The following is a 24,901-nucleotide window of genomic DNA, read 5'->3' as shown; positions in this document are numbered from 1 at the left end:
ATCGGTGCTCATCGGGAAGCCAGCTGGAGAGTCCCTCTCTCTCCATCTTCCTCTACTCACCCCCACCATCATGCATGTGAGCAAGCATGCGCATGTGTGCATCTCTCAAGTAAATAAAATCTTAAAAAAAAAGAAGCATTAGTCCCTATTACTCCAATTAGAAATCCAAATGACACGTGCCTTTCTTCTATCTTTGTGATCATAATAGTGGGTCAAAAGGTGATGCTAGTAAATGAAATACCAGAATCTAATTTAACTGACTTTCCATTCTGAAGCCCAATGAAAGATCCTATGATCGTGGATTATCTTTGGTTTTGATTTGATATCTGCTGTCTCACAGTAAGCAAAGTGACATCGCCACTGAAATCATCTCTGGAGTGAAATCCCTAACACAACCCAATTCAATTAAATCACACCCTTTAAATAACATTGTTTATTTCTGCTCCTGCTGACTGCAGAGACAGTTGGTGGTTTTTCTTTGACTGAAGTGCTGATGAGCAGAACATTTCCCAGGCCCCAATTCAGTTTTTGGTATCTGCTGGCCCAAAACATGCCTTTTCCCCTGAAATCCAGACTGAGTCTCTACGAGTCCATTTCGACCTTTGGACTCCTTATCAGTCACCTTGGGTCTCTGACAGTGGTAGGACAGGCCAACCCACAGAGGTCCACTCTCCATGAACAAAAGCTGGCTATGTAAAAGAGATGAGCTGCGGGCAGAGATACAATCTGAAGAGAAGGTACTGAAGTCACCCTCTGTGTTCTAGCAGCATGTCCAGGACTGCTGCCACTACAAAAAGTGAAACTTCACCTAAAAGCATTCTTACCTCCCGGTGATTAAAACATACACCTTCATTAAGGAAGCAGCTGGATTTCAGATAGAGACAGGCAACCACCACTACTGAAACCAGTGTGCAACTGGAATCTGCACTCCAACACTCCCTTCTCCTTCCCATCTTTCTTCTTTTTAAGTCGGCCAGAGGACCACTCTGGTTACTGTTTAGACCTGCCAGTGACTAACATTTCAAAATAAGATGCTTTAAGAGCTTTAGGAAATACACACACCCTTCTCCCTTCTCTAACACTCAATACTCACATAGTCTCAAAGATGGAAACTTTTGTTTCAAGAATTTAACAACACATTCCCCGAAAAAGTTAACCTCCTCAACTTGGAGAAATATACCCACTCCTTCCTATAGTTCAGACCAGGAAAAGCTAACTTCATTAGTTAGAACCATTAACAAACTAATGTATTTGATCATCTTTTTAAATTTCACTATCCTTAGTTAAGATGGTTCTATGGGAAAACTCAATGCTGCCTAACATTTCCTAAACAGAAACCACAAAATATTGCTCAAGATCTGAATTAATTTGCTGCAGAACCCTAGGGTAAGTCTGTTTATTTACCTTTCGGGTCTAAAATTCTCTAAGTCAAAAAATGGTGATGATTTTAGAATAAAATGAAAAAGTGGGATGCAAGCAAATTCATAAACACTACGGATATATTCAACAACATCTCAAAACGTAGCTTAACTTATCAATATTATTTCATCTATTAGTTTTCCTCAAATAGTTCACAAATTAAAGACATTTCCATTAGTGCATAGGTATTAAATAGTTCCCTGATAGGAAAAGACATGCGAGGATCAATTTTTCTGGCTCTCTAAGCAGTTCAGATGAATTAAAGAATATAACTGCATTTACCTTGATTTTACTTTGTATCATTTCAGGAGTGCTATGAAAATGAATTACTAAAATTGCTGGTGGGATTGAGACTGGTACATTTTTAGTGAACAAACTAGCAATCTATCAAAAGCCCCAGAATTAGGTATACTCTTTGGCCTAGCAATCCCAGAGTTGAGCTTTAGAGTATTTCTTTTATGGACATGTGCAAAGATTTAGGCACAGGATCTTCATTCACTGAGGTTTTGTTTATAACTGTGAAAAACTGGACATAGTCAAAATGTGCAACAATACAACAGAATTTGAAGTTTTATGGAACACAATTCTTAAAAAGCATATGAAAGAAATGCATTTGAGGACAATGGCAGGATGTTTGCAATATGCTAAGTGAAAAAATCAGATTACCAAGCAGTAGATAGAGGACAGTCCCATTTTTTAAATTTTGTGTATATACATATACAAAAAAAGCCTAGATCATGTTAATAGTAAATACGAGATAAGAATGAGAATAACGCTTTTTGTTGGGAAAAGGAGTGCCTCGGTATTTTGTTTTTTTCTATAATAAATGTGCTTCATCTGCAAATATTGAAAAATAACCAATTCTTTTTGCTTGGTTTTAAATTATCAGTAAGACAAGTCATATTAAAAAAAAAAATCACTGGGGTGCCTGGGTGGCTCAGTGGGTTAAAGCCTCTGCCTTCAGCTCAGGTCATGATCCCAGGGTCCTGAGATGGAGCCCCGAATTGGGCTCTTAGCTCAGTGGGGAGCCTGCTTCTTCCTTTCTCTCTCTCCCTGCCTCCCTCTCTGCCTGCTTGTGATCTCTGTCTGTCAAATAAATTAAAAAAAAAATAAAAATAAAAATAAAATCACTCACCTAGGACAAGTTTGCTTTAAAGTTGAGTGGGTGGTAAAGCGTGAGATATTAACAACTTTAATGTGTATCAGGTAGCTAAGTTTTTAAAGCAAAAGGGATTTTCCATTTGGAAATTTTCCACAAAGTGATTTGTAAGAGTGCCATAAAGAACAGCACTGGTATTCAATATTTGTTAATTTTGATTTTAATTGGGGAAGAGACTAGATGTTACTTACTTTTTTTTAAAGCATAATAAACATCTTGGGACATTAACATTTTCTGACAAACAGGGCATATGGTCTTATTGAGAAGTTCTTCAGGCATCAGAATGGCAACAAAACAGAGAGTTCCAGTAGTGTGGGAATTGTTACTTGAGACTGAGCGCCGAAGAGCCACAGAAGTGAACAAGCCCCAACTCACGGATAGGACTGAAGTGGGTTCTCAACAGATATACTCAAGTACTTCCAAGAAGGCAATAAAAAAGTATGATTAAAACAACAATGGCTTTTCATCTTTAAGTTAAGAGAGATGATAACTAGCCAGTCTACAATCTTTAGTTTTTCTTTATTATTATTATTATTTTTTAAAGATTTTATTTATTTATTTGATCTCAAGTAGACAGAGAGAGAGAGGAGGAAGCAGGCTCCCCGCTGAGCAGAGAGCCCAATGTGGGGCCCGATCCCAGGACCCCGAGATCACGACCTGAGCCGAAGGCAGAGGCTTTAACCCACTGAGCCACCCAGGCACCCCACTTTATTATTTTTTTAATTTTGAAAAAAAATTACTCTGGGTTTAAATGTATTTACTTGGATTCACTAAGTGGACATAAACGTGCAGTTTCTCTTACATGCTCTCTGTCTGCCATCTTCTCTCAGTGCACTAGAGTATAAGGAACAATGTGCAGAAGTTTTAGTACTTGGTTGCGGCTACTCTTCTTTGAATCAATATCAGTAAACTATAATTTGGGCTTAGTGTGACATAGCATTTATTTTTTTTTTTTTGTGACATAGCATTTATATAGTTCTTGATCTTTATTAATTGATGTATAATTGTAGCCTTACTATGTGTGTAAAAGATCCAGGTCCACTTGCATGGTTTCCATGCGTGCTGGAGTTAGAAACTAAGGACCTGTCCAGTGCTTACAGAATGCTAAATAAGTTCAGCCGTTAATAGGCAACCAGACCATTAAACGGGTAACCAAGCCAATAAGAACAAGGACAAATAGTAATCAGCACACTCCACCCGTCAGAGCTCACCCCACTGTAAATATTACAAGCTCTCTGTGCCATGGGAACCACATTGCCTACCACATGATGCTGACGTAATAATATCTAGAGCTAAGCACCCGGAGGAAGCAGAGAAGGAGGTTTTTGCTTTGAATTACTTGAATATGCTTTTTTCTTTTCTCTCTCTCTCTCTTTTTTAAACCATAAACCCACTAACAGATAGTTTAATGATTTCTATTCTTATGCTGCCGGTGGGGATTTCACACTGTGCTCTCAACCACTGGTACTGACTCATTAACAATGCTGTAAAATTGGCAGCCTCCCTGAATAAGCTATGTAAAGTCTGCAAATGTTAGTTACTGCACTGTATACTCAGTGGGTACTTGATAAAACTTGATAAATTCTGCCCATGATATATAGAAATATGCTCACAGCAATACCCTAGAGAACACAGTCATTCTACACAAAAGCCTTGCTGGATTCTCCTTTTTACTGCAAATGATTAATAGTCTCTCATTGAAAATTAACTATTGGTAATATGGCCATAACATCTGCCACAACTGTCTTCCTCTTCTCTCACCACTCAAGTACCCTTTATCTCTGTTTATACAAATCAAGACATTTAAGACAGGGAGAAATAAAGGTCAGAATCACAGCTCAAATCCTACTTCTGTAATGCCTTACTAATTGGCTCATTTACAATACCTTTCTGTCCTTTGAATACTTAAAGCACTGTTTGCACCAGTCATCTGGCACTTAGCATGTACTAAATTGTTTTCTTATTTATCCTTTTATTGACCTGTCTTATATCTTCAACAGACTGAGCATCCTGACTACAAGAACACAAGAATATCTATGTTTCTTTGAATCTCCCACCCTTTGCCCAGAATAGGTGCAATTATGACAATCATGAAATGATAGAATTTTACCATCAGGCTGGCTTACCACGCTATATTCTCATTCCTTCCCCTATATTTTAGCTTATTTCAAAAGAGCAAAAATATTAGCTACCATTTACCGAGTGCTTTAGCAGTACTTCACAAATATCACATTTAATCCAAACAGGTATGCTAAATTCCCCTTTATTAATGAGCAAACACAGCTCATAGGTGGTGAAACTCTGAATGGGACTAAGGTCTATTTCTTTGCTCTCTTTCTTTTCCTTTTTTTAAAGCTTTTATTTGTTTATTTGACAAGCAGGTGGAGTGTCAGGCAGAGGGAGAGGGAGAAGCAGACTTCCTGCTAAGCAGGGAACCAGATGTGGGACCCAATCCCACCTCTGTGATGCTCATCCATCGCCAGTAAAATTTCACATCCCCTATAGAAGCTGCAACTTTTCAAACTACAGCTCCTCACAAAAAGTAATAGAAAATTAAAAATGAACAATAATAGAAAATGAAAATATTTTGGTGCTTATGGAAACTGGGTATATTAACCTTAGGAGAAATATAGTACAAGTGACTGTTCCTTCAACAAAATGGGTTTGAACTGCATGAGTTTACTTATATGTAGATTTTTTTCATGAAATGTATTGGAAAATACTTTGGAAATCTGTAACAATTTGAAGAAATTCACAAATGAATCATGTGCATAGAAAAAGTCAGAAATCATTATAAGGATATAGTATAAAGGGGCGCCTGGGTGACTCAGTGGGTTAAAGCCTCTGCCTTCGGCTCAGGTCATGATCCCAGGGTCCTGGGATCGAGCCCCACATTGGGCTCTCTGCTCTGCAGGGAGCCTGCTAACTCCTCTCTCTGCCTGCCTCTCTTGCCTACTTGTGATCTCTGTCTGTCAAATAAATAAATAAAATCTTAAAAAAAAAATAAAAGGATTATAGTATAAGGGATCCTGGGTGGCTTAGATGGTTAAGCATCTGCCTTCCGCTCAGGTCATGATCTCAGGGTCCTGGGATCGAGCTCCATGTCAGGCTCCCTGCTCAGCGGGACATCTGTTTCTCCCTCTGCCCTCTGCCCTCTCTCTCTCTCTGTCTCTCTGTTTCTCAAGTAAATAAATAAAATCTTAAAAAAAAAAAAAAGACTATAGTATATAATACATATACAAAATAGATGTTAATTGGCTGCTTATGTTATAAGTAAGGCTTCTGGTAGCAGACTATTAGTTAAATTCTGAGGAAGTTAAAAATTATGCAGATTTTCTATGCATGGTGGGGGCGGGGGGGTTGTGTGGGTGCGAGTCAAGGCTCCTGACCCCCACCTCATCAGGGGTCAACTGTAATTCTAAGTCTTCCACATCTAAAAACTGTTACAACTTAAAAAACCACAACACTCTAAAATAGGCTAACACAAAAGTTTCTCTTTATTTGAGAGTAATTCAAGCTTCTGGAATCTCTTGCTTTAACAGACAAAACTAATGCCAAAACCCTCAGGGTACTAAATGAGGGATCACACCCCTCTAAAAACAGATTAATGCAGAAAAGAAGAGTTGCTCAATTTGTACAAATCTGCAAAAAAGGAAGTAAGCCCAAATTTGCCCTTTGGTGTGCAACACAGGCCATCTATTTATAAATCATTTGCTACATCCTTTCCAAATCACAGGAACACCTAAAAGGCCTTGATGTTCTTAGCACATTTCTTCAGGTTAAACCTAATTATATTAGTGGCAGCAACATCCTGCATCATTCAACAATGCAAAGCTAACTTTAGCCCTATCTTAAAGTAGTTAGGATACCAATTATTTTTCTTTCACCTTAGAAATTCAGAAACATTATGTGATAGCATCTACACCACTGTTCTTTAGCCCCAAGGCAGTTTAACATATGGTAATTAAGAGGACTCACATTTACGGGAGACACCCAAGAAGAGATGTGAGCAACATGATATGCAGAGTTTGGACCCCTCTATTACTCCAAGGTCCAACAGCTCTTGGAAACAGAGAACGAAAACATCCTTAATTATTTAGCTTTGGGCAGTGGTTTCTCAGTACTCGTCTAAAGAAATTGCTCAATTTTAGGAGTGATTACACATAAGCACACAAGCTAAAATGTAATTTAAGGGGAAAAAAATCCACTCTAGGTTAATCAAAAAGAAATTCTGACGTGAAGATATCACAACTTCACCATTCCTGTTCATCTTCATTGTACAGATTTACTCTTCAGTTAACTCGGTTAAACATCATTCCAATAAGGCCAAAGTTGAGAGTTCTTTTTTTCCCTCCTTGGCTCCAAGCCAATTACTGCTCTGACTCCAAACAAATACAAGTGTGGATAAAACCACATAAAGTTATCACCAATAATGAAAACATAATGTACCTTTATACTCTGGCAACAGATCATTAACATTCTCTTCATATTTGAAGGCCCTAACACCTACAAGATTCACTGATATAAACTTATTTGATCATCTTTTAAAAGACATTCTACTTTTGAAGGCTATTTCCTCTATGTAAGAATCAGATGAGGTGATAAATAAACCCTAATGAGGTGTTTATTTTTCTTTAATTTTAAATTAAATTCTCTTTTTAATTTAATTTTAAATTAAATTCTCTTTTAAATATTAGTATTAGTCTCCTTACCCATCTAAGAGAAGACCTTAAATCATAAACAAATGCCTGCTTTCAATTATGTTTGCCCATTTCGGTAAAGGAAAAGATCTAGATTTAAAAAGTGTCATGGATAATAATTACACTTATTCAGTGGGAACAGACATTTAAAAATTTGAAAGGCAAAGGAAAAAAATGTATAAAATTGTAACACTGGGGGTAGGACCTCTTGGTTCCAAGCTTTTAAAACACATATTCTGCTAAAGAACTGTCTCAGATCTAGAAAAACATGGAAGGCTACACCTAAATTATTCTACAAATCAGACATAAGTTGGAGTAAGATTCGACAAATACTCAAAAGCAAAAATCTTAAATAATAGTACACCAGGGGCACCTGGGTGGTTCAGTTGTTAAGCATCTGTCTTTGGCTCAAGTCATGATCCCAGGGTCCTGAGATCAAGCCCCACATTGAGGGTCCCTGATCCGAGGGAAGCTGCTTCTCCTTTTCCACTCTCCCTGCCTATGTTCCCTCTCTTGCTGTGTCTGTCTCAGTCAAATAAATAAATAAAATCTAAATAAATAAATAAATAAATAATAAGTAGTACATCAGATCCAGCAATCCGTTAACAAGTAACACAAACAGTGTGTAAGGATGATTTAAAGTTAAATCATTCCAATAGACGCCCAAAAAGCATTTAATGTAATTTAATAACTATGCATAAAAATGTTTGATTAGGTATACAGTTGACCCTTGAACAGTGTAGGGGTCAGGGGAACCAAGCCCCTAGGAAGTAAAAAATCTGCAAATAACTTCTGACTCTTCAAAAACTTAGGAGTCTACTATTGACCAGAATTCTGCCTTACGAATAACAAACAGTTGATAATACATATATTTTTAAAAGATTTTATGTATTTATTTGAGAGAGTGAGAGAATGCACAAGGGGACAGAGGCGCAGAGGAAGAACCAGATGCCCCATTGAGCAGGGAGCCCCACGTAGGGCTCTATCCCACACCCCAGGATCACCACCTGAGCCGAAGGCTGACACTTAACCAAGGAAGCTACCCAGATGCCCCAATACATATTTTGTAAATGTATTATACTGTATTCTTACAATAAAGTAATCTAGAAAAGAAATTATTAAGAAAATCTTAAGGGAGAGAAAATACATTTGAAGTACTGATTATTAGAAAAAAAAAAAACCATTTATAAGTGGACCCACATAGATAAAACCCATGTTGTTCAAGGGTCAACTACAGTAGGAAATGTTGTCAACTTGATAAATGGTCTATGCCAGAACCTACAGCACACAATACACCTATTTACAAAACATAAAAAAATTCCTTGCACAATGGAAAACAAGATAAGACCATAAGTATTGCCACTATTTAACATTACATTAGACCCCAGCCAAAGCAATGAGTTTATAAACATTCAGGCAAAACTCATTTACAGGTGACATAATCATCTATCAAAAAAAGTGAAGAAAATCAATTTAAAAATCTCCCGGATATTAGGATCACGCAAGAGTTCAGGAAGGTGGTCTGATACAAAAGCAAATATAAAAAGAAATAGGGGCACCTGGGTGGCTCAGGGTCCTAGGATTTTATTACATAAAAATTAAAACTTTTACAACGAGGTGCAAAGTTAAAAGACACACAATAAGCTGGCAGAAAGTATTTTGCCATATATTCAGGACATACAGAGTACATAAAAAAGAAACGAATACCAACAGAAAAAAAATGGTCCTACGTACCAACATATAAATAAGAAAATGAAAAAGACTAATAAAAAATATAAAATATACTTAAACCTTGTAAATAGAGAAATATTTAAGAGCAGAGGTCCTGGAGTCAAACTGCTTGTGCTTGCATCCTGGTTGTATTATCTTAGACAAGTTACTCAACATCTCTGTGCCTCCCATCTGTAACTGAGTGTATCTAACTCATAAGAAGAAAGAATTAGACAATATGAACAGTATTCAAAATAATGCCTGGTACACAGTAGGAGTTTAATAAAAAATTGCTATTTAATATTATTATTAATATTATAGGGTTGGCGAAGGTATAGTCTTAGAGCTGTTAAGAGCAAATTGGCAAAGCCTTTTTAGAAGGCAGTTTGCAGTATGCATCAAATTTTTAACATATACATACCATCAGACCCAGAAATTCCACTGCTAGAAATTTATCTAAAGAAATGTTCCTACATGTATACGAAGATATCAGCACAGTGTAGAACTGCAGAAGCTCTGTATGTGGAGACAGGAAATGCTGGTTCTAGTTTCAGTTCTACCAATAACAAATCATAACTGCTATGCAAAAAATCACTTCACCATTTCAATTTTGTTAGTTTATTACTCCACAAAATGTGGGATGATGACTTGCCCAATCTGCCTCAGAGGAATACTTTAAGGATGTGGTTCTCAAAGTGTAGTTAGTTCCTGGTCCAGCATCATCTAGGAATTTGTTAGAAATGCAAATTATCCATCCCACCCAAGACCTACTGAATCAGAAACTCTGGGGGTGTGGGCAGCAATCTGTGGTTTTTTTGTTTTTTTGTTTTTTTTTTGGGGGGGGGGAGTGGAGAAGAGCAGAGGAAGAGTAAGAGAGAGAATCTTAAGCAAGCTCCAGGCCCAGGCCCACATAGGGCTTGATTTCACCACTCTGAGAACATGACCTGAGCAGAAATCAAGAATCAGATGGTTAACCGACCAAGCTACCCAGGTGCCCAGCAGCAGTTTGTGTTTTAGTAAGTTGTCTACGTGACTCTAATACAAGCTTAAGTTCAAAAATGAGCACTTATGAAGTCACTTGGATAACTACAGAGCAGAATGGAAAGAGTACTAGTAATACTACTACTTGACACAAAAATTAAAATAGTTTCCACCTTTCAGTTTCACAAAAAGTTATGTTTTGGATAATCATCTGGATATGTTCTTGGTGCTAAGCTTGAGCTTTAAAAAGCCTTGATATGAATCTAGGAAATCAAGCTCTTATATGAAATCCAGTAATAAATACAAGTATTTTAGGTCATGGATAAAAACTTCAACGTAACCTGTTTAACAAATCAAGCAATGGCCCAAGCACTTAAATTCTAAGATTTCTGATAAGAGGTTGTCATAATGGGAACACTGTTTTAATGGTAGCCTATGCCAGCATTTTATCTAATAATTCTTGATCTTTCTCTGAACTTTGTAGGACACAAAAATAGCCACCTATTTGATAAGCTGCTTGGCATATACCAATCACTAGAAGGCCCCTTGCTTAGCGGCCATTTCTCAGGGACTGAATGCTGGCTCTCTAAAAACAAGACAGGCTGCCACATTTTTCAGAAATTCTGATTTCTATTTTATTAGAAAGTATGTGTATATATTCTTAAAGGGTATGGAACTTTTCATGATTATTTGAGTAGTCTGATCTAAGACCCCTGAAATTTGTTTACATGATGCTCTGGGCTGCTCGCATATTTTTTTCTAGTAGGACTTAAATTTATGACAGTAACTATTCTTAGTTTCTGGAGTGACTTTAATCACTTCTTAATGTCCTTCATTGATACTTCAACATTAACTCCATATTTGGTGAGTTTTATGCAATGACAAAGGGAGTCCATAATCTAATAATGATGATATAATCTCCAATAAAATACAGGAACACCCCGCTATTCTCTAATTTCATCTATATATAAAGCAGTTGAAAGTCCAGAAATTAGAGTGAGCCTGTGAAATCACCAAATAGGTGTCTAAACACCACATTCTAAAGGTCATGAACTTTCTCCATAGGATCTTACTCTACAACTCCAGCTTTTTTCCTTTGACAGAGATCTCATAGGATTTGTTACTTGGTTTCTAAGCCCACAGCAAATCTGAGGTAGCAAATGAGAATAAAATAAGTTCTTATGAGTGGGTTCTCAGCAGTGACAAGAGAAACATCTGGTTAAGGCTAGTCATGTGTCAAGGTACCCTCTTCTGCAAACATCCACTTAAATTTTTTTTTGAGTCAGTCTTCACTTAGGATCCTAAATCTTAAATCTTTTAGTTGCTCCCACCAGTTGCTGCTATTTATATATCTGGCATGACGGGGATATGCTCACACCAGTTGAGCTTTACAGTAGCAAGCCTTAGAAATAATACTTCCTTTTAGGAAAGAGATTAACTTTTTATAAGATCGTCTTACTTTCAGAATCTTGTTTTAAAAATATATTTATCTGCACAACATTTTCATACAATCTCAAGGTGTTTACTGACTTCCTAAAGCCAATCCATAAAACTATGGGTGACCATGGACCCTAAATTAAAAACTTTTGCATTATGTACCCAAAATGCATGTTTTAACAAAATTTTGGGTTTTATTTTTATCAGAATTATCCCTAAAGGTTTTTAAATAATGATGAACTCAGTGACACTATAAATGCAAAATAAAAATGATGGCTAACTTAATATTAATGGATACATTTTAGAAGTGAAATTTGGATATTAAATCTCTTGTAAGAAAAAAATAAGTGGCAAAAGACAAAAACGAAGGAGAAATAGTCTGCAAATTCTTTAAAAGACTGTCTACCTTAGCAAATCTTAGTGTAGCAAATACGGTTTTCACTAAGTGAAAATGTCAGCAGTCAAGGGCATTTCCTAAGATTAAGTCTCAAAAGTGGCCTTGCAACTACTAAGAATATAATTTTTACAGTGGTTGAGAGCACCAGTGTGGGAAAGAGATCTGGATTTTTAAGGAGAGTTTTGTCATTTACTAGCTATATGGCCATAAGCAATTACTTAACTTCTCTAAGTCTCAGTTTCATCATCTAAATAAACATAAAGTTGCTGTTATGATTAAATGAGACAATATACATTAAACTCTTAGCACGGTGACAATCAGTCAACAAATGGAAGCTATTAGTTATTATTTAGTTTCACTTAACTCATTTTTTTGTGCAAGGATTTACAGTTTGCAAAGTGTTACTGGCACATATGATCTCTTATGATCCCCTGGGGTAGGAATCTCATTTTATAGTGGAAGAAACTGAAATCAAATGATTTACCCAAAGACAGTAATTAGTAGGTAAAGAAATTGGGGCTTAATGTGATTCTACTAGGAACTAAAATTCGAAATTCCTTTTCCTCCCAAAAGCTTAGAAGCTCTCTGCCTTTTAAATTGTTTAATCCTTTTTAAAATTACAGTTAAATATACACAACATAAAATTTTCCATTTTAACCAATTTAAGGAGCCTTTAAATATAGTCACGTTGTTGTGCCACCTTCATCACCAGCCATCCTCAGAACTTTTTCTTCTTTCTGAAATGAAATTCAATCTATTAAACACAAACTTCTCATTCTCCCTACCCCAACTCCTGGGTATTACTTGAGGTACCTCATATAAGGGGAATCACACAATATTAGTCTTTTGTCACTGACTTACTTCACTTAGAATAATGTCTTCAAAATTCATCCTTATTGTAGCATTTGTCAGGATTTCCTTCCTTTTTAAGGCTGACTAATACTCAGTTGTATTACACATACTGTTTTATTGTACCCATTTATCTACTGATAGACATGGGGGTTGCTCCCACTATGTTTTTTGTTTTTTTTTTTTTAGTTTATAAAGTTATTGTTAACACTATTATTTTGATATTGGTTATCCAGTTTCAGATTACTCCCTCCTTTCCTCCTCTTCTACTCCTTTTTTTTTTTTTTAAAGAAAAAAAGTGCAAGTAAGTGACTGATTTAATTCTGTGGAGTTTACATTCATAGGAATAAAACCACTTTTTTGTGTGTGGCTATTTTTTGTAGGAGCTCTACCATGAATCAACACAAAGGAAAAAAGCTCAAACAAGTGAATTTAATTTGATTTGGTGGAAGAGCAAACCATTAATTAAAACAATAAATTAGATGTAAGGTTATTTGTAAATCACTTAACATGATAATCTTGACACCTTTAATAAGAGATAATAGAAAGTTTCTGTTGTTGGACATTAAAAAAAAGTTTTTTTCAGGGTTGACCTGGGAAGGACCGAGAAGCGCTGCTTAAGTACGGGTAATCTGGGAAAACCTCAGTAGCTGACTTTCCAGGAGCCACTCGGGAGTGAGTACTAATACATTACAAAGACCAAACTGCTGCTACCTAAAGTAACCCTAAACCACTCCACTGGTTTAAGGATGCATCTTGAATAGATGGAAGTTCCTCTACTTTGCGCTTTATAACAGTGAGGCGAGATTAATCACAAGCTTCAGCACATACTTCTCAAAAATAGCTAAACCATAGTGGAAGGGAAGGACAACAACTCCACGAGACATCAAAAACAGCGACGATTTAAAGATGCATTGAATCTTCCACTTTCGTGAATGAAGGCGTGCAAGCAGACTTGTACTACAACAGGGGTAGACTAAAAGTAAAACAGCCAAACTACTGAAATCCAATTTTCTTTTCTTTCTTTCTTTTTTTTTTTTAAAAGATTTTATTTATTTATTTGACAAACAGAGATCACAAGCAGGCAGAGAGGCAGGCAGAGAGAGAGGAGGAAGCAGGCTCCCTGCTGAGCAGAGCGCCCGATGTGGGGCTCGATCCCAGGACCCTGAGATCATGACCTGAGCCGAAGGCAGCGGCTTAACCCACTGAGCCACCCAGGTGCCCCTGAAATCCAATTTTCTGAAATAATTCCAGACTACAACCAGCGGGAGTGAAGAATGGACAGACTTCCTTTGTGTTAGCGGCTTGCAACAGAAACCTACAGTCACACGCAAACTTATTTCAAACAACGACAAAAAAACCCCCAAACAACAAACACGGGAGCTTGCTCACACCAGGTCCCGAATGGGAGTCCAAGCGTTTCCGGGCGGCGTTTCAGGAACTACAGACGGCCCTCCACCCCTGGAGTCTCCAGCTCGACTGTCACTCGGTCACCACAGACAACTTCCCAGGGACGACTATGCTTTCAGATTCCCTCAAAAAGTTTACCAGAAATTCTCGCAAATGGTTCTTTAATCCGCCCAACCCCCCGGGACACGTTCTGCCTCCAAGAATTACCCCACACCTCCACCCCCACTATACCCCCGGACACTTCGAAACCGCTAAGCCCGCAGGGTGCGATTTCGTCCTCGCTTGTTTGCTTGCTCCCCAGGATGCTGGGGAAAGCGGCTGCTGAAAAGCAAACTTTCCCAGCTTTAGTGGAGGGCGGGAGGGCGCGCGGCGCACTCACAGCTGGTTGATGGCATTCTGCGAGATGACCGCGTTGGCGGAGAAGTAAGGGATCATGTCGGGGCCACCGAGGCTGCAGGTGCAGGCGGGGGACGCCTTCCTCTCGCGGGCCAACGTGCTCAGGGTCATGGAGCCAGCTCAAGGCGCACAGCTCCGCATCCTGGCCCCCGCCTGGCTCCAGCAAAAGACGCTCGCGCTGGGCTCCGTCGGGCCAGAGGCGCGGGCAGCCCAGGCTCCCCGCGTCCAAACTGGGCCCTCCGGGTCGCGCGGCGGCAGTCGCCGCAGCCCTAGGGCTCGGCTTTGGAGTCTCGGAGGCTGGGCGCCGCCAGCAGCCTGCCCCAACCCGCGTCCGGGGCGGGGCGCTGCGGCGGGCCGGCCCAGAGGGCGGGGAGAGTCGCAGGAGCCCAAAGGGTCGGCCCTTTGGGTGCTCCGCCCCCAAGCTCAGGGCACCCACCGGATACCGCTGCGTGCACCTCCGTTTGTGGGGAAGGGTGGGCACCAAGACGTTGCGGCTCGCGTGAAGTACTGAAGCGAGCCTGGAGTGGGCAAGAAAGGCCAGCGTTTCTTGGGACTGTTTCGGTAAGGTCCTGCTTCTTGAACGACTCTACACATTGAAACCCCATTTTTCAAGTGTTCTTAAAACTTCCAAAGGCCGTTGATTCACAAATGTAACGAATACTTACCAACGGTTTTCAATGTACTAAGGCCAGGCAAATTCAGAGATAAGCTTTTTTTTCGTTTTGTTTTGTTTTTATAAAAGAGGGGGTGGGAGGAGAAGAATGAGAGAGAATCCCAAGCAAGCTCCACCCCAGTGGGGAGCCGGATTCAGGGCTCATCTCACGACCCTGAGATCATGATCTGCTCCAAAATCAAGAGTGGGAGGCTTAACTCAAAGAGCCACCGACGGGGTCTCTGGTTTTGTTTTGTTTTTTGAAGCAAAACAGCTTAAGTTATGATGGGGAAAAATCCTATTTACATTGTTCATAACATCTACTGACCCTTGTAAATAAATTTATAAAGGACTTTCCCAACGATTCTCCAAACCAAGGATTCACAGCCTTAGCTACACATAGGAATCACTTGCGGGGATTTTAAACACCCCAATGCCTGGCTGCATCCCAGACCAATCAAATCAGAATCTCTTGAGTTTGAGATCTTAGACATAAATATTTTTCAAAGTTCCCTGGGTGACTGCAATGTACGGCCATGGTTGATTATTATTGTGTCAAATGATCTAGGAGAGAGAGACAGGCTAGAGAGTATATCCGCACTTTACAGATGTAGAAATAAATATCCAGGGTCCAGCCAGATGACCTCACTTGTAAGTGACATCACTAGATATGAACCCCAGTTTTATGACTTCTGTTTTAGGTGGGGCTTTTCCTACCAGGCCCTATACCCTGATACTTTCATGAGATTAAGCTTTATCATGTTCCTAACAACTCACTGAGCAATGCCTTTCACCTGACCAGGAACTCGCTCTCCATAAAATGAAAATCTCTTCTGTCTCTCCTGCATCCTATACAGTGGCTACAAAACGGGTTGGCATGCTGCAGGTACTCAGTAAAAGTCGGTTCCCTCATCTCTTGCCCTTCCAGTCTCATCAGACCAAAAATTTTTAGGCATGTGCATTTTATGGTTTTCTGAATACCTGACTAAATTATATATCAATAACTGTCTTTGGACCTAGAGCCAGAATTAGTAATAATTTTTAAAAATGACTTCACTATCCTATTATAAGACAAGAGACTAAAATTAGAAACAAGTCACTTTAAGACTCAACATATGCTAGAATCAAGAAGAAACAAGTCTTTGTTTTATATAAATTTTCAGATCTCTTTTCCTTTTGGGAAATTTGGCAATTTTCTAAATACTAGAAATGAAATAATCAATCTAAATTATACATTTTATGCCTAGAACCAGAAACTCTTTTGTTAGTTTATCATTCCATAAAACTTAAAGTTGTTGTCAAGGCACTGAGAGATCTGAAATATTGCAAACTCATGCTGGAAATAGGGATCTAAGTTTCCTACAGATCTGGTAACAGGAAAGAACCATTGGCAAGTGAAGAGTTAATGAAAGGTCTGGAGTCCAGTGCATCATCATCTTCATCCATCTCTAGTAAGGAAAGATTTATTCAGGCTGTGTCAGCAGGCACCCAAATGGCAGTGTAAGAAAAAATCTGCTGATACACCCCAAAATAAATTGCTTTAAATATCTGGCAAACTTGCCAGTTTGAAACTTCTTCCAGGCTGTAATTTATTACAGCCTCCAGGCAATGATCAAAAAAAAGGCAGCAGGCTGTTTAGAAGAGCACTGTTAAGGTGAGTCCAGTTCCTTTCATGACAGCAGAGATGGGATTTTATTGAAGTCAGTACTAAATGATGCTGTTTATGAAAATGATGGAATGGTAATAATCATCTATATCTGTCTGAAAAAGAAGTCAGCAGGAAATGTATCTTACTCAATTCGTACTTAATATCTCTGGCATTTACAAAACGTTAAAGATAAGGATTTCATAAATATGTATATTTGTCTTTTATAGATAGGTTCCTATAGTGACACCCCAGAAGTGCATAGTCTTTTGTTTCCCCTCAAAAGACCTCTGCCAGTGCCTGTTCAGCGGAGTCTATTTTAACACCCCATCCAGGCCTTTTCAAAAGCTTTCAAAGTTAAATTCTCGCTTTCAACTGTAAGATAGGAAATTGGGAAAGTGCTAGAACGTGCCTCATATTTTTTTTTTTTTAAGAAAAAAACTAAATCATCTTTGCAAACTGGGGTACTTTTAAGGGAACAGTTCTTTCTGCTACTGTCTTAAAAAGCTGAACAAATTCCCTTTCTTTTCATGATCTGCAGAGTGTCAAAATGTCAATCAATTTAGTTTCAGCTCAATTTAATCCTTTACTCTCCACTGTCAGGAAACAAGGCTCTAGGGAGCAAACTCTCTGTACCCAAGCATCTAGGAATTCAAAAATGATTCCAAATTAGACTGAGCAACATGAAATAAACGAAGCTATTTTTCTACTCCACATGAAGTCAGAAGGGGTTTTAAAAAATCTGCACAAAGGCCCCGAAGAAAAATTGCTGCGTATCTTCATACTCTTGCTTGAGTTAGAAGATTTAAAATACATTTTATCATGTCATTTAATGACCATTTCAAGGCTCAGAAATATGAATATTTTATTTTTTTAAAGATTTTGTTTTTTTAGATTTTATTTACTTATTTGACAGACAGAGATCACAAGTAGGCAGAGAGGCAGGCAGAGACAGATAGAGGAGGAAGCAGGCTTCCCGCTGAGCTGAGAGCCCAGTGCGGGGCTCCATCCCAGGACCCTGGGACCATGACCCGAGCCGAAGTCAGAGGCTTTAACCCCCTGAGCTACCCACGCACCCCAGAAATATGAATATTTAAAATGTTATTTTGGCTCTTCACAGCATTAGCTATGACCAAATTAAGTTTTTATAGAATTATATGTTAAAAATATTAGATGCTTTTAATTGCACTACTGGGTATTTACCCTAAAGATACAAACGTAGTGACCAAAGGGGCACGTGCACCTGAATGTTTATAGCAGCAATGTCCACAATAGCCAAACTATGGAAAGAACCTAGATGTCCATCAAGAGATGAATGGATAAAGAAGATGTGGTATATATATATACAACGGAATACTATGCAGCCATCAAAAGAAATGAAATCTTGCCATTTGCGATGACATGGATGGAACTAGAGGGTATTATGCTTAGCAAAATAAGTCAATCAGAGAACGACAACTATCATAAGATCTCCCTGATATGAGGAAGTAGAGATGCAACGTGGAGGGTTTGGGGGGTAGGAAAAGAATAAATGAAACAAGATGGGATCAGGAGGGAGACAAACCATAAGAGACACTTACTGTCACAAAACTAACTGAGGGTGATGGGGGGTTAGGGAGAGGGTGGTGGGGTTATGGACATTGGGGAGGATATGTGCTATGGTGAGTGCTGTGACATGTGTAAACCTGGCGATTCACAGACCTGTACCCCTGGGGCTAATAATACATTATATGTTTATAAAATAATAAAAAAAATTAAAAAAAATTAGATGCTTTTAATAGATGTCCCTTGTATCCATAACGTGCATCCATCACTATGTCTTCATGCCTCTCCTTAAGGTGTGAACGCTGTAAACCAGGGACTTACTTGCTGAACAACTGGAATTCCAGGACAGACAGGAAAGTGCCCTTAAATATGAAGGAAGTGGGCATGTTTTTGCTGCTGAACAAAATTTCAACCTGGGTGGATCACTTGAATGGAAGGTAGCTAATGAGCTAAAAAGTGATTGTGTTAAACTGCCAAAAGCAGTAGATTAGAAACCAGAGGACCTAAGCTCTAGTTCTAACATGCCATTTACTAAACTAAGATTTTGGCTAAGTCATTGATTTTCTTTCTTTCTTTCTTTCTTTTTTTTTTTTAAGATTTTATTTATTTGGGCGCCTGGGTGGCTCAGTGGGTTAAGCCGCTGCCTTCAGCTCAGGTCATGATCTCAGGGTCCTGGGATCGAGTCCCGCATCGGGCTCTCTGCTCAGCAGGGAGCCTGCTTCCCTCTCTCTCTCTCTCTCTGCCTGCCTCTCCATCTACTTGTGATTTCTCTCTGTCAAATAAACAAATAAAATCTTAAAAAAAAAAAAGATTTTTAAAATTTATTTATTTATTTATTTATTTATTTATTTGAGAGAGACAGAGAGAATGCACACAAGCAGGGGGAAGGGCAGAGGGAGCCCTGATACAGGACTTGATCCCAGGACCCTGAGATCATGACCTGAGCTCAAGGCAGACCCTTAACGACTGAGCCACCCAGGCGTCCCTAAGTCATTGATTTTTATCTGTAAAGTGGGATAATAAAACAAGGAAGGTCCCTAAATCTATTTTTGTTAAAGTCAGGCACTTAGGAAAGGAATTTCATTCAACCTAGAAATCCTGGAAAATGCATTTAATTTACTTAAGATAAACAGTCATTTAGTTCAAAGCAGTAGAGTCGAACAGTTAAAAATCCTAACTTTGGTTTATATAGAAAATCGAATATTACTCAGCCATAAAAAAGAATGAAATCTTGACATTTGCAATAACATGGACAGACCTACAGGGTATAGTGCTGAGTGAAATCAGTCAGTCAGAGAGAGAGAAATATCAATGGTTTCATTCATATGTGGAAGTTAAGAAACAAAATAAATGAACAAAGAAAAAAAAAGAGACAAACAAAAATACTGGACTCTTAAATACAGAGAATTGGTGGTTGCCAGAAAGGAGGTGGGGGGGTGGTGAGTGAAATAAAGAGGTTTATAGTACACTCATCTTAATGAAAACTGAGAAATGTATAGAATTGTTGAATTATGACACTGTACACCTGAAACTAATATAAAGCTGTATGTTAATTATACTTGAAAAAAAATCCTAGCCTTGGAATTATTAGGCTGGGTTTGAATCTCAGTGTCACCATTAACTGTGAACTTTGGATAGTCACTTAATCTGTGGCTTATTATTAGTACCAAATTTATTAAGTTACTATGAGGAATAAGTTAATAGACTGAAAGTACTTAGAAAGAGTGTATGGCACAAAAATCTATACTTGGGACTTAATGGCTCAGTTCAACAGAGTTTAGAGAAAAGTTGGGGAGACTGCCCTTCAGAAATAAAATCAGAAAGTTGGGAGTCTCCAAAGAAGTATCTTAGATCAGAGTGCATGACTGTAATAAATGTATTAATTAATCAGATTTTGGTTTTTTAAGTAATCTCTACACCCAAAGTGGGACTTGTACTCACAACCCCGAGATCAAGAGTCACATGTTCCTACCAACTAAACCAGCCAGGTGCCCTTAAATCTTTTGATTTTAATTTTTTTCTGCTTCTCTAACTCCTCCACTCATCTTTTTTTTTTTTTTTCTTCATTCATCTTATCTTTTGACTGTTTCTTTGAGGTAAAAACTCTTAATAGGGAAAATAAACCCATGTGCCTTTCTTCAGGTCATTAAGAGCTAAGTGTATATATGTTTGTGTGTATGCGGGGGGGTGGGCAAGGGCCTTTGTCTGGCAACCCTGAAGTAAAGTTGACTGTACATTTTAATGCATTTGTTGAAGAAGTTAAGATATTGACTAGAAAAATACTCCATGCTCTTTCCACCAATCTGAAAAACAGCCAAAGCTTGCAACATTGAAATGTCAATGAGTCTGAAAGCAGAAGTTCTAGATTCTATGGGCATATTATCTATGGGCAAATTTTTAAATTATTTTTTATTTTTTATTTGACAGACAGGGATCACAAGTAGGCAGAGAGGCAGGCAGAGAGAGACGGGGAAGCAGGCTCCCTGCTAAGCAGAGAGCCTGATGCGGGGCTGGATCCCAGGACCCTGGGATCATGACCTGAGCCGAAGGCAGAGGCCTTAACCCACTGAGCCACCCAGGTGCCCCTCTATGGGCAAATTTTAATCTGTTCCAACCTCAGTTTCTTTTTTTAAAATTTATTTATTTATTTGACAGACAGAGATCACAAGTAGGCAGAGAGGCAGGCAGAGAGAGAGAGAGGAGGAAGCAGGCTCCCCACGGAGCAGAGAGCCGGATACAGGGCTCGATTTCAGAACCCTGGGATCATGACCCCAGCCAAAGGCAGAGGCTTTAACCCACTAAGCCACCCAGATGCCCCCTCAGTTTCTTTAATTTTCAAGAGGGGATGGTAACGTTTACCTCACAGTTTTAGTTTTACATAAGTGCTTTTTGAACAAGACGGTGTGAAATTCTCATTATTACCATTCATAAATCGGCCAATCAGCTTCCAGTAACAGAAAGCTAGTTGTATTTGTTGTATTTGGGATGAGAAGTTGATGAATGAATGGAAATTAAAATACATACAAACTTCTCTAATGTACTATCCCCATTCATCCAGGAAGTATTCACCATTATTGTTTGCTAGGCAATTACTTATATTGACTTAATATTGGATTTTGTAGTAATGTGAGATCTGTAGTGTTTATTAGACTTTTTGTATTTACAAGCTCTTATTATTACTTAAAGATTTTATTTATTTATTTGAGAGAGAGAGACAGCAAGAATGCACAAGCAGGGGGATGGCAGAGGGAGAGAGAGAAGCAGGCTCCCCACTGAGCAGGGAGCCCATCAAGGGACTCGATCCCAGGGCAGTCATGACCTGAGCCGAAGGCAGACGCTTAACCAGCTGAGCCATCCAGGCGCCCCTGTATTTACAAGCTTTTAAATAATAGTATTAACTTATATAACTTTATTTTAAAAATACCTAGTCATAAGAAAATATGACTATATCTGCCTATTTGATTTTTTATGTTTTCTCCAAGGGCGTAATCTACAGAAATAAATAGTAAATTAATCCCCCGAGTGTTAGAAGGGAGAAAACCAACACTTTAAAGAGTTACAAAACAAAAAGCCTGTTACCTGGAGTAGCACAACATTCTGTCTCCCGTTAATCTGTAAAAGGCTAGGATAAAACTCTCAAGATAATACATCCAAGTTGCTAATTTGTTGCCCAGACAGCACCAAGAGGTATCTCACTACACTTAGTCAAAGGCACTCTTCATACAATACAATAAACCAAACTCTGTAAACAAAGGCTCTTAAAAGCAATTGTTTTGTAATCACCATGTGGCTAATAGCTTTATTTAAAAGAGTATCAGACAATAGTTTTAAACACTGGATAGAACAATGACACAACCCTTGTAGTCCTTTCCATGGAACTTTCCACCATAAGCGCAATGGGACATACTGAAAAGATCTGCATATCAACTCCACGAGAGGCAATCTCTAAGGCATTCATCCCCCATGGTCTTAAGCACCATATGCTCCAGTAGGAAGAGATGCTGAAATGCTGCTTTCTTCAGGTTACAAAAGTCCCACATGCTATTGTTTAGTAAAAATAATAGGCATTTACAGATCACTTTTCACATCCAACTCATTGTATAAAACATTTAACCATTTAATCTCGATTCTATCTCTTCTAACATTTTATTTATTTTAAAATTGTTTTAACATTTTATTTATTTTTTGCATTTCCTTTTTCTTTTCTCTTTTTAAATTTTATTAAGTTATGTTAGTCACTATATAGTACATCATTAGTTTTTGATGTAGTGTTCCATGATTCATTGTTTGTGTATAACACCCAGTGTTCCATGCAATACGGGCCCTTCTTAGTACCCATTACTGGGCTCATCCATCTGCACCACCCCCCAAAACTCTCAGTTTGTTTCCTATGGCCCATAGTCTTTCAGAGTTCGTCTCCCTCTCTGAATTCTCCCCCTTCATTTTTCCCTTCCTTCTCCTAATGTCCTCCATGTTATTCCTTGTGTTCCACATATAAGTGAAACCATATGATAACTGTCTTTCTCTGCTTAAATTATTTCATTTAGCATAATCCCCTAGTTTAAAAAAATAAAAGCAACATATGCTGAATGATTAAAACTTTTTTTGCCAGTTTTAAGAAATGTGTTTATGATTTTTTTTTTCCAGTGTTCATAAAGGTTAAAAAAAAAAAAGTCACTCTTCTTATACCCATTATCCTACTCTCAGGGATGACTGTTAATCTTTCCAGAAATTTTCTATGCATATGTAAAGATTAATATATTGTAGCTGCCTTTTAAGAAACACACATGCACATATGCATAGAATTATATTATATGCATTATACATATTATTCTGCTTCTTGCTTTCCCCTCCACTTATCACTACATCTTAGACATTTTCCTGTGTTTATATAGATTTCCCTCATTCTTTTAAAGGAGTGTATAGTGTTCTATTTTACAATTATATATACTTTATTTAAATAGTCCTCTACTGATTTTAAGATGCTTATAGTCTTAACCATTACATACAATATCATTATGAACATACTTCCATGCAATCTTTATGCATACGTGTGAATATATTTCTAGGATTTATGCCTAGACGTGGAACTGGCAGTTAAACTATTTTAAACATCTTAGGAATTGTTAGATAGGGATAAACTGTCCTCCTGAAAGGTTTAGTTTTTAATTTTCCCATGGAATCTTAACGCCTCTTATCCTGTGATCTGTTAAATTAACTTAGGGCCCAAGATCCGCTTTTTTTTTTTTTTTTTTGATAAAAAAAGTAGGCAGAGAGGCAGGCAGAGAGAGAGGAGAGGGGGAAGCAGGCTCCCCACCGAGCAGAGAGCCCAACGCGGGGCTTGATCCCAGGACCCTGGGATCATGACCTGAGCCGAAGGCAGAGCTTTAACCCACTGAGTTACCCAGGTGCCCCCAAGATCCTCTTCTATACCCCATCTTTTACATACTACATTGAATATATAAATGTATATATATGTGTACATATATGTACATATATGACACATGCTTATGGAGAGAAACTAGAAAAATAGACTTAATTTAAAGAAAAATGAAAAACTGTACTATGGACATTGATTTCAAAGAATTACTTAGACTATAACAAATATATGTAATACTTAAACTACTTTTAAGCTAATATAATTTTAAATTCAGAAGATATTTTAGAATCTTGCTTGATGATAATTCTTTAGAACATACTATAGGTAAATGAGCCAAATGTGGCTTTCAATGTCCTGAATGAGGTGAGACGAGAGACAGAAAAACAGAAAGTTAATTTAGAATTAACCAAAAAGTGGAGGCTAGAGGAACTGAGAAGGTTTTGAAAATAAAAATAATAACTGACATTTGTCGAGCTGACATTCATGGTGCACCAGCATGCAGTATCTCACTTAATCCTCACAAACAGCTCTGTGATTTTATTCTTATCTTTATGAGGCTCAGAGAGGTTGAATCATTTGTTTAAGGTAATATAGCAGTATTACAACCCCAGCCAGTTAGACTGGCTCCAGAACCTGTTTCCTTAACCAGTACTCTACACTGTCTTCATGATGATGGAGGTTCTCTATGGAACAGGTTAAGTCTGAAAAGTTCTACTGCCAACAGGAAGAACTGGAGACCTTACTTACCTTACAGCACTTGGTATTTTCTCCTCTGTTTGATCCTAGCTATGCCTGGCAGGTCCAGGACAGTAATAGGGACCTAACCCAGAACTAAATATAGCAGTTAAGATCTTCTTGCTGTTGTACACCAGCCTTTTGCTACCAAACCCCTTAGAACTCTGCATTTCAAGCTAATATTCATCACAAGACATTTTCCAAGGCATTTGTGGCCATAGTTTTTTGTTTGTTTCCCTAGTTTCTTTACACAGCATCCTCTGTGAAGGAAGCATTTAATGTATTTGTAGATAATGGTGGCATCATCATCTTATTTGATGTTTGAAATAAACCTACTTGCTAGGCAGGTAAAGAAAAAGTTGAACCACACTAATAATCTAGGTGATAAGAAGCTCAGACTCTAGGTACAGGTGTGTCTAATTCATCCTATATATTGCCGATAGATTGACTGAATTCAGTTGGACTAAATTTGAATACCTGTACACC

At 38.2% G+C, this 24,901-nt stretch overlaps 1 protein-coding gene across 3 annotated transcripts in view; it reads right to left on the bottom strand.

Annotated features, from left to right (window-relative positions):
- SSH2 (slingshot protein phosphatase 2) overlaps positions 1 to 24,901 on the bottom strand; it is a 258,906-nt gene that overhangs the window by 89,076 nt on the left and 144,929 nt on the right. The window contains exon 1 of one of the 3 annotated variants that reach the window (XM_044248232.1): positions 14,442 to 14,653. The exons of the other annotated variants lie outside the window; for them this stretch is intronic. Within the exon in view, the coding sequence (XP_044104167.1) occupies positions 14,442 to 14,569 (128 nt within the window). The 5' untranslated portion in view covers positions 14,570 to 14,653. Of the gene's footprint in view, positions 1 to 14,441; positions 14,654 to 24,901 lie in introns of those variants that run through there. 3 annotated transcript variants of the gene reach the window in all.

The sequence above is a fragment of the Neovison vison genome, chromosome 5 (assembly GCF_020171115.1).
Source record: "Neovison vison isolate M4711 chromosome 5, ASM_NN_V1, whole genome shotgun sequence".
Lineage (NCBI taxonomy): Eukaryota > Metazoa > Chordata > Mammalia > Carnivora > Mustelidae > Neogale > Neogale vison.
Note: the sequence above shows the minus strand (reverse complement) of the source record. Positions and strands in the feature narration are given on the sequence as shown.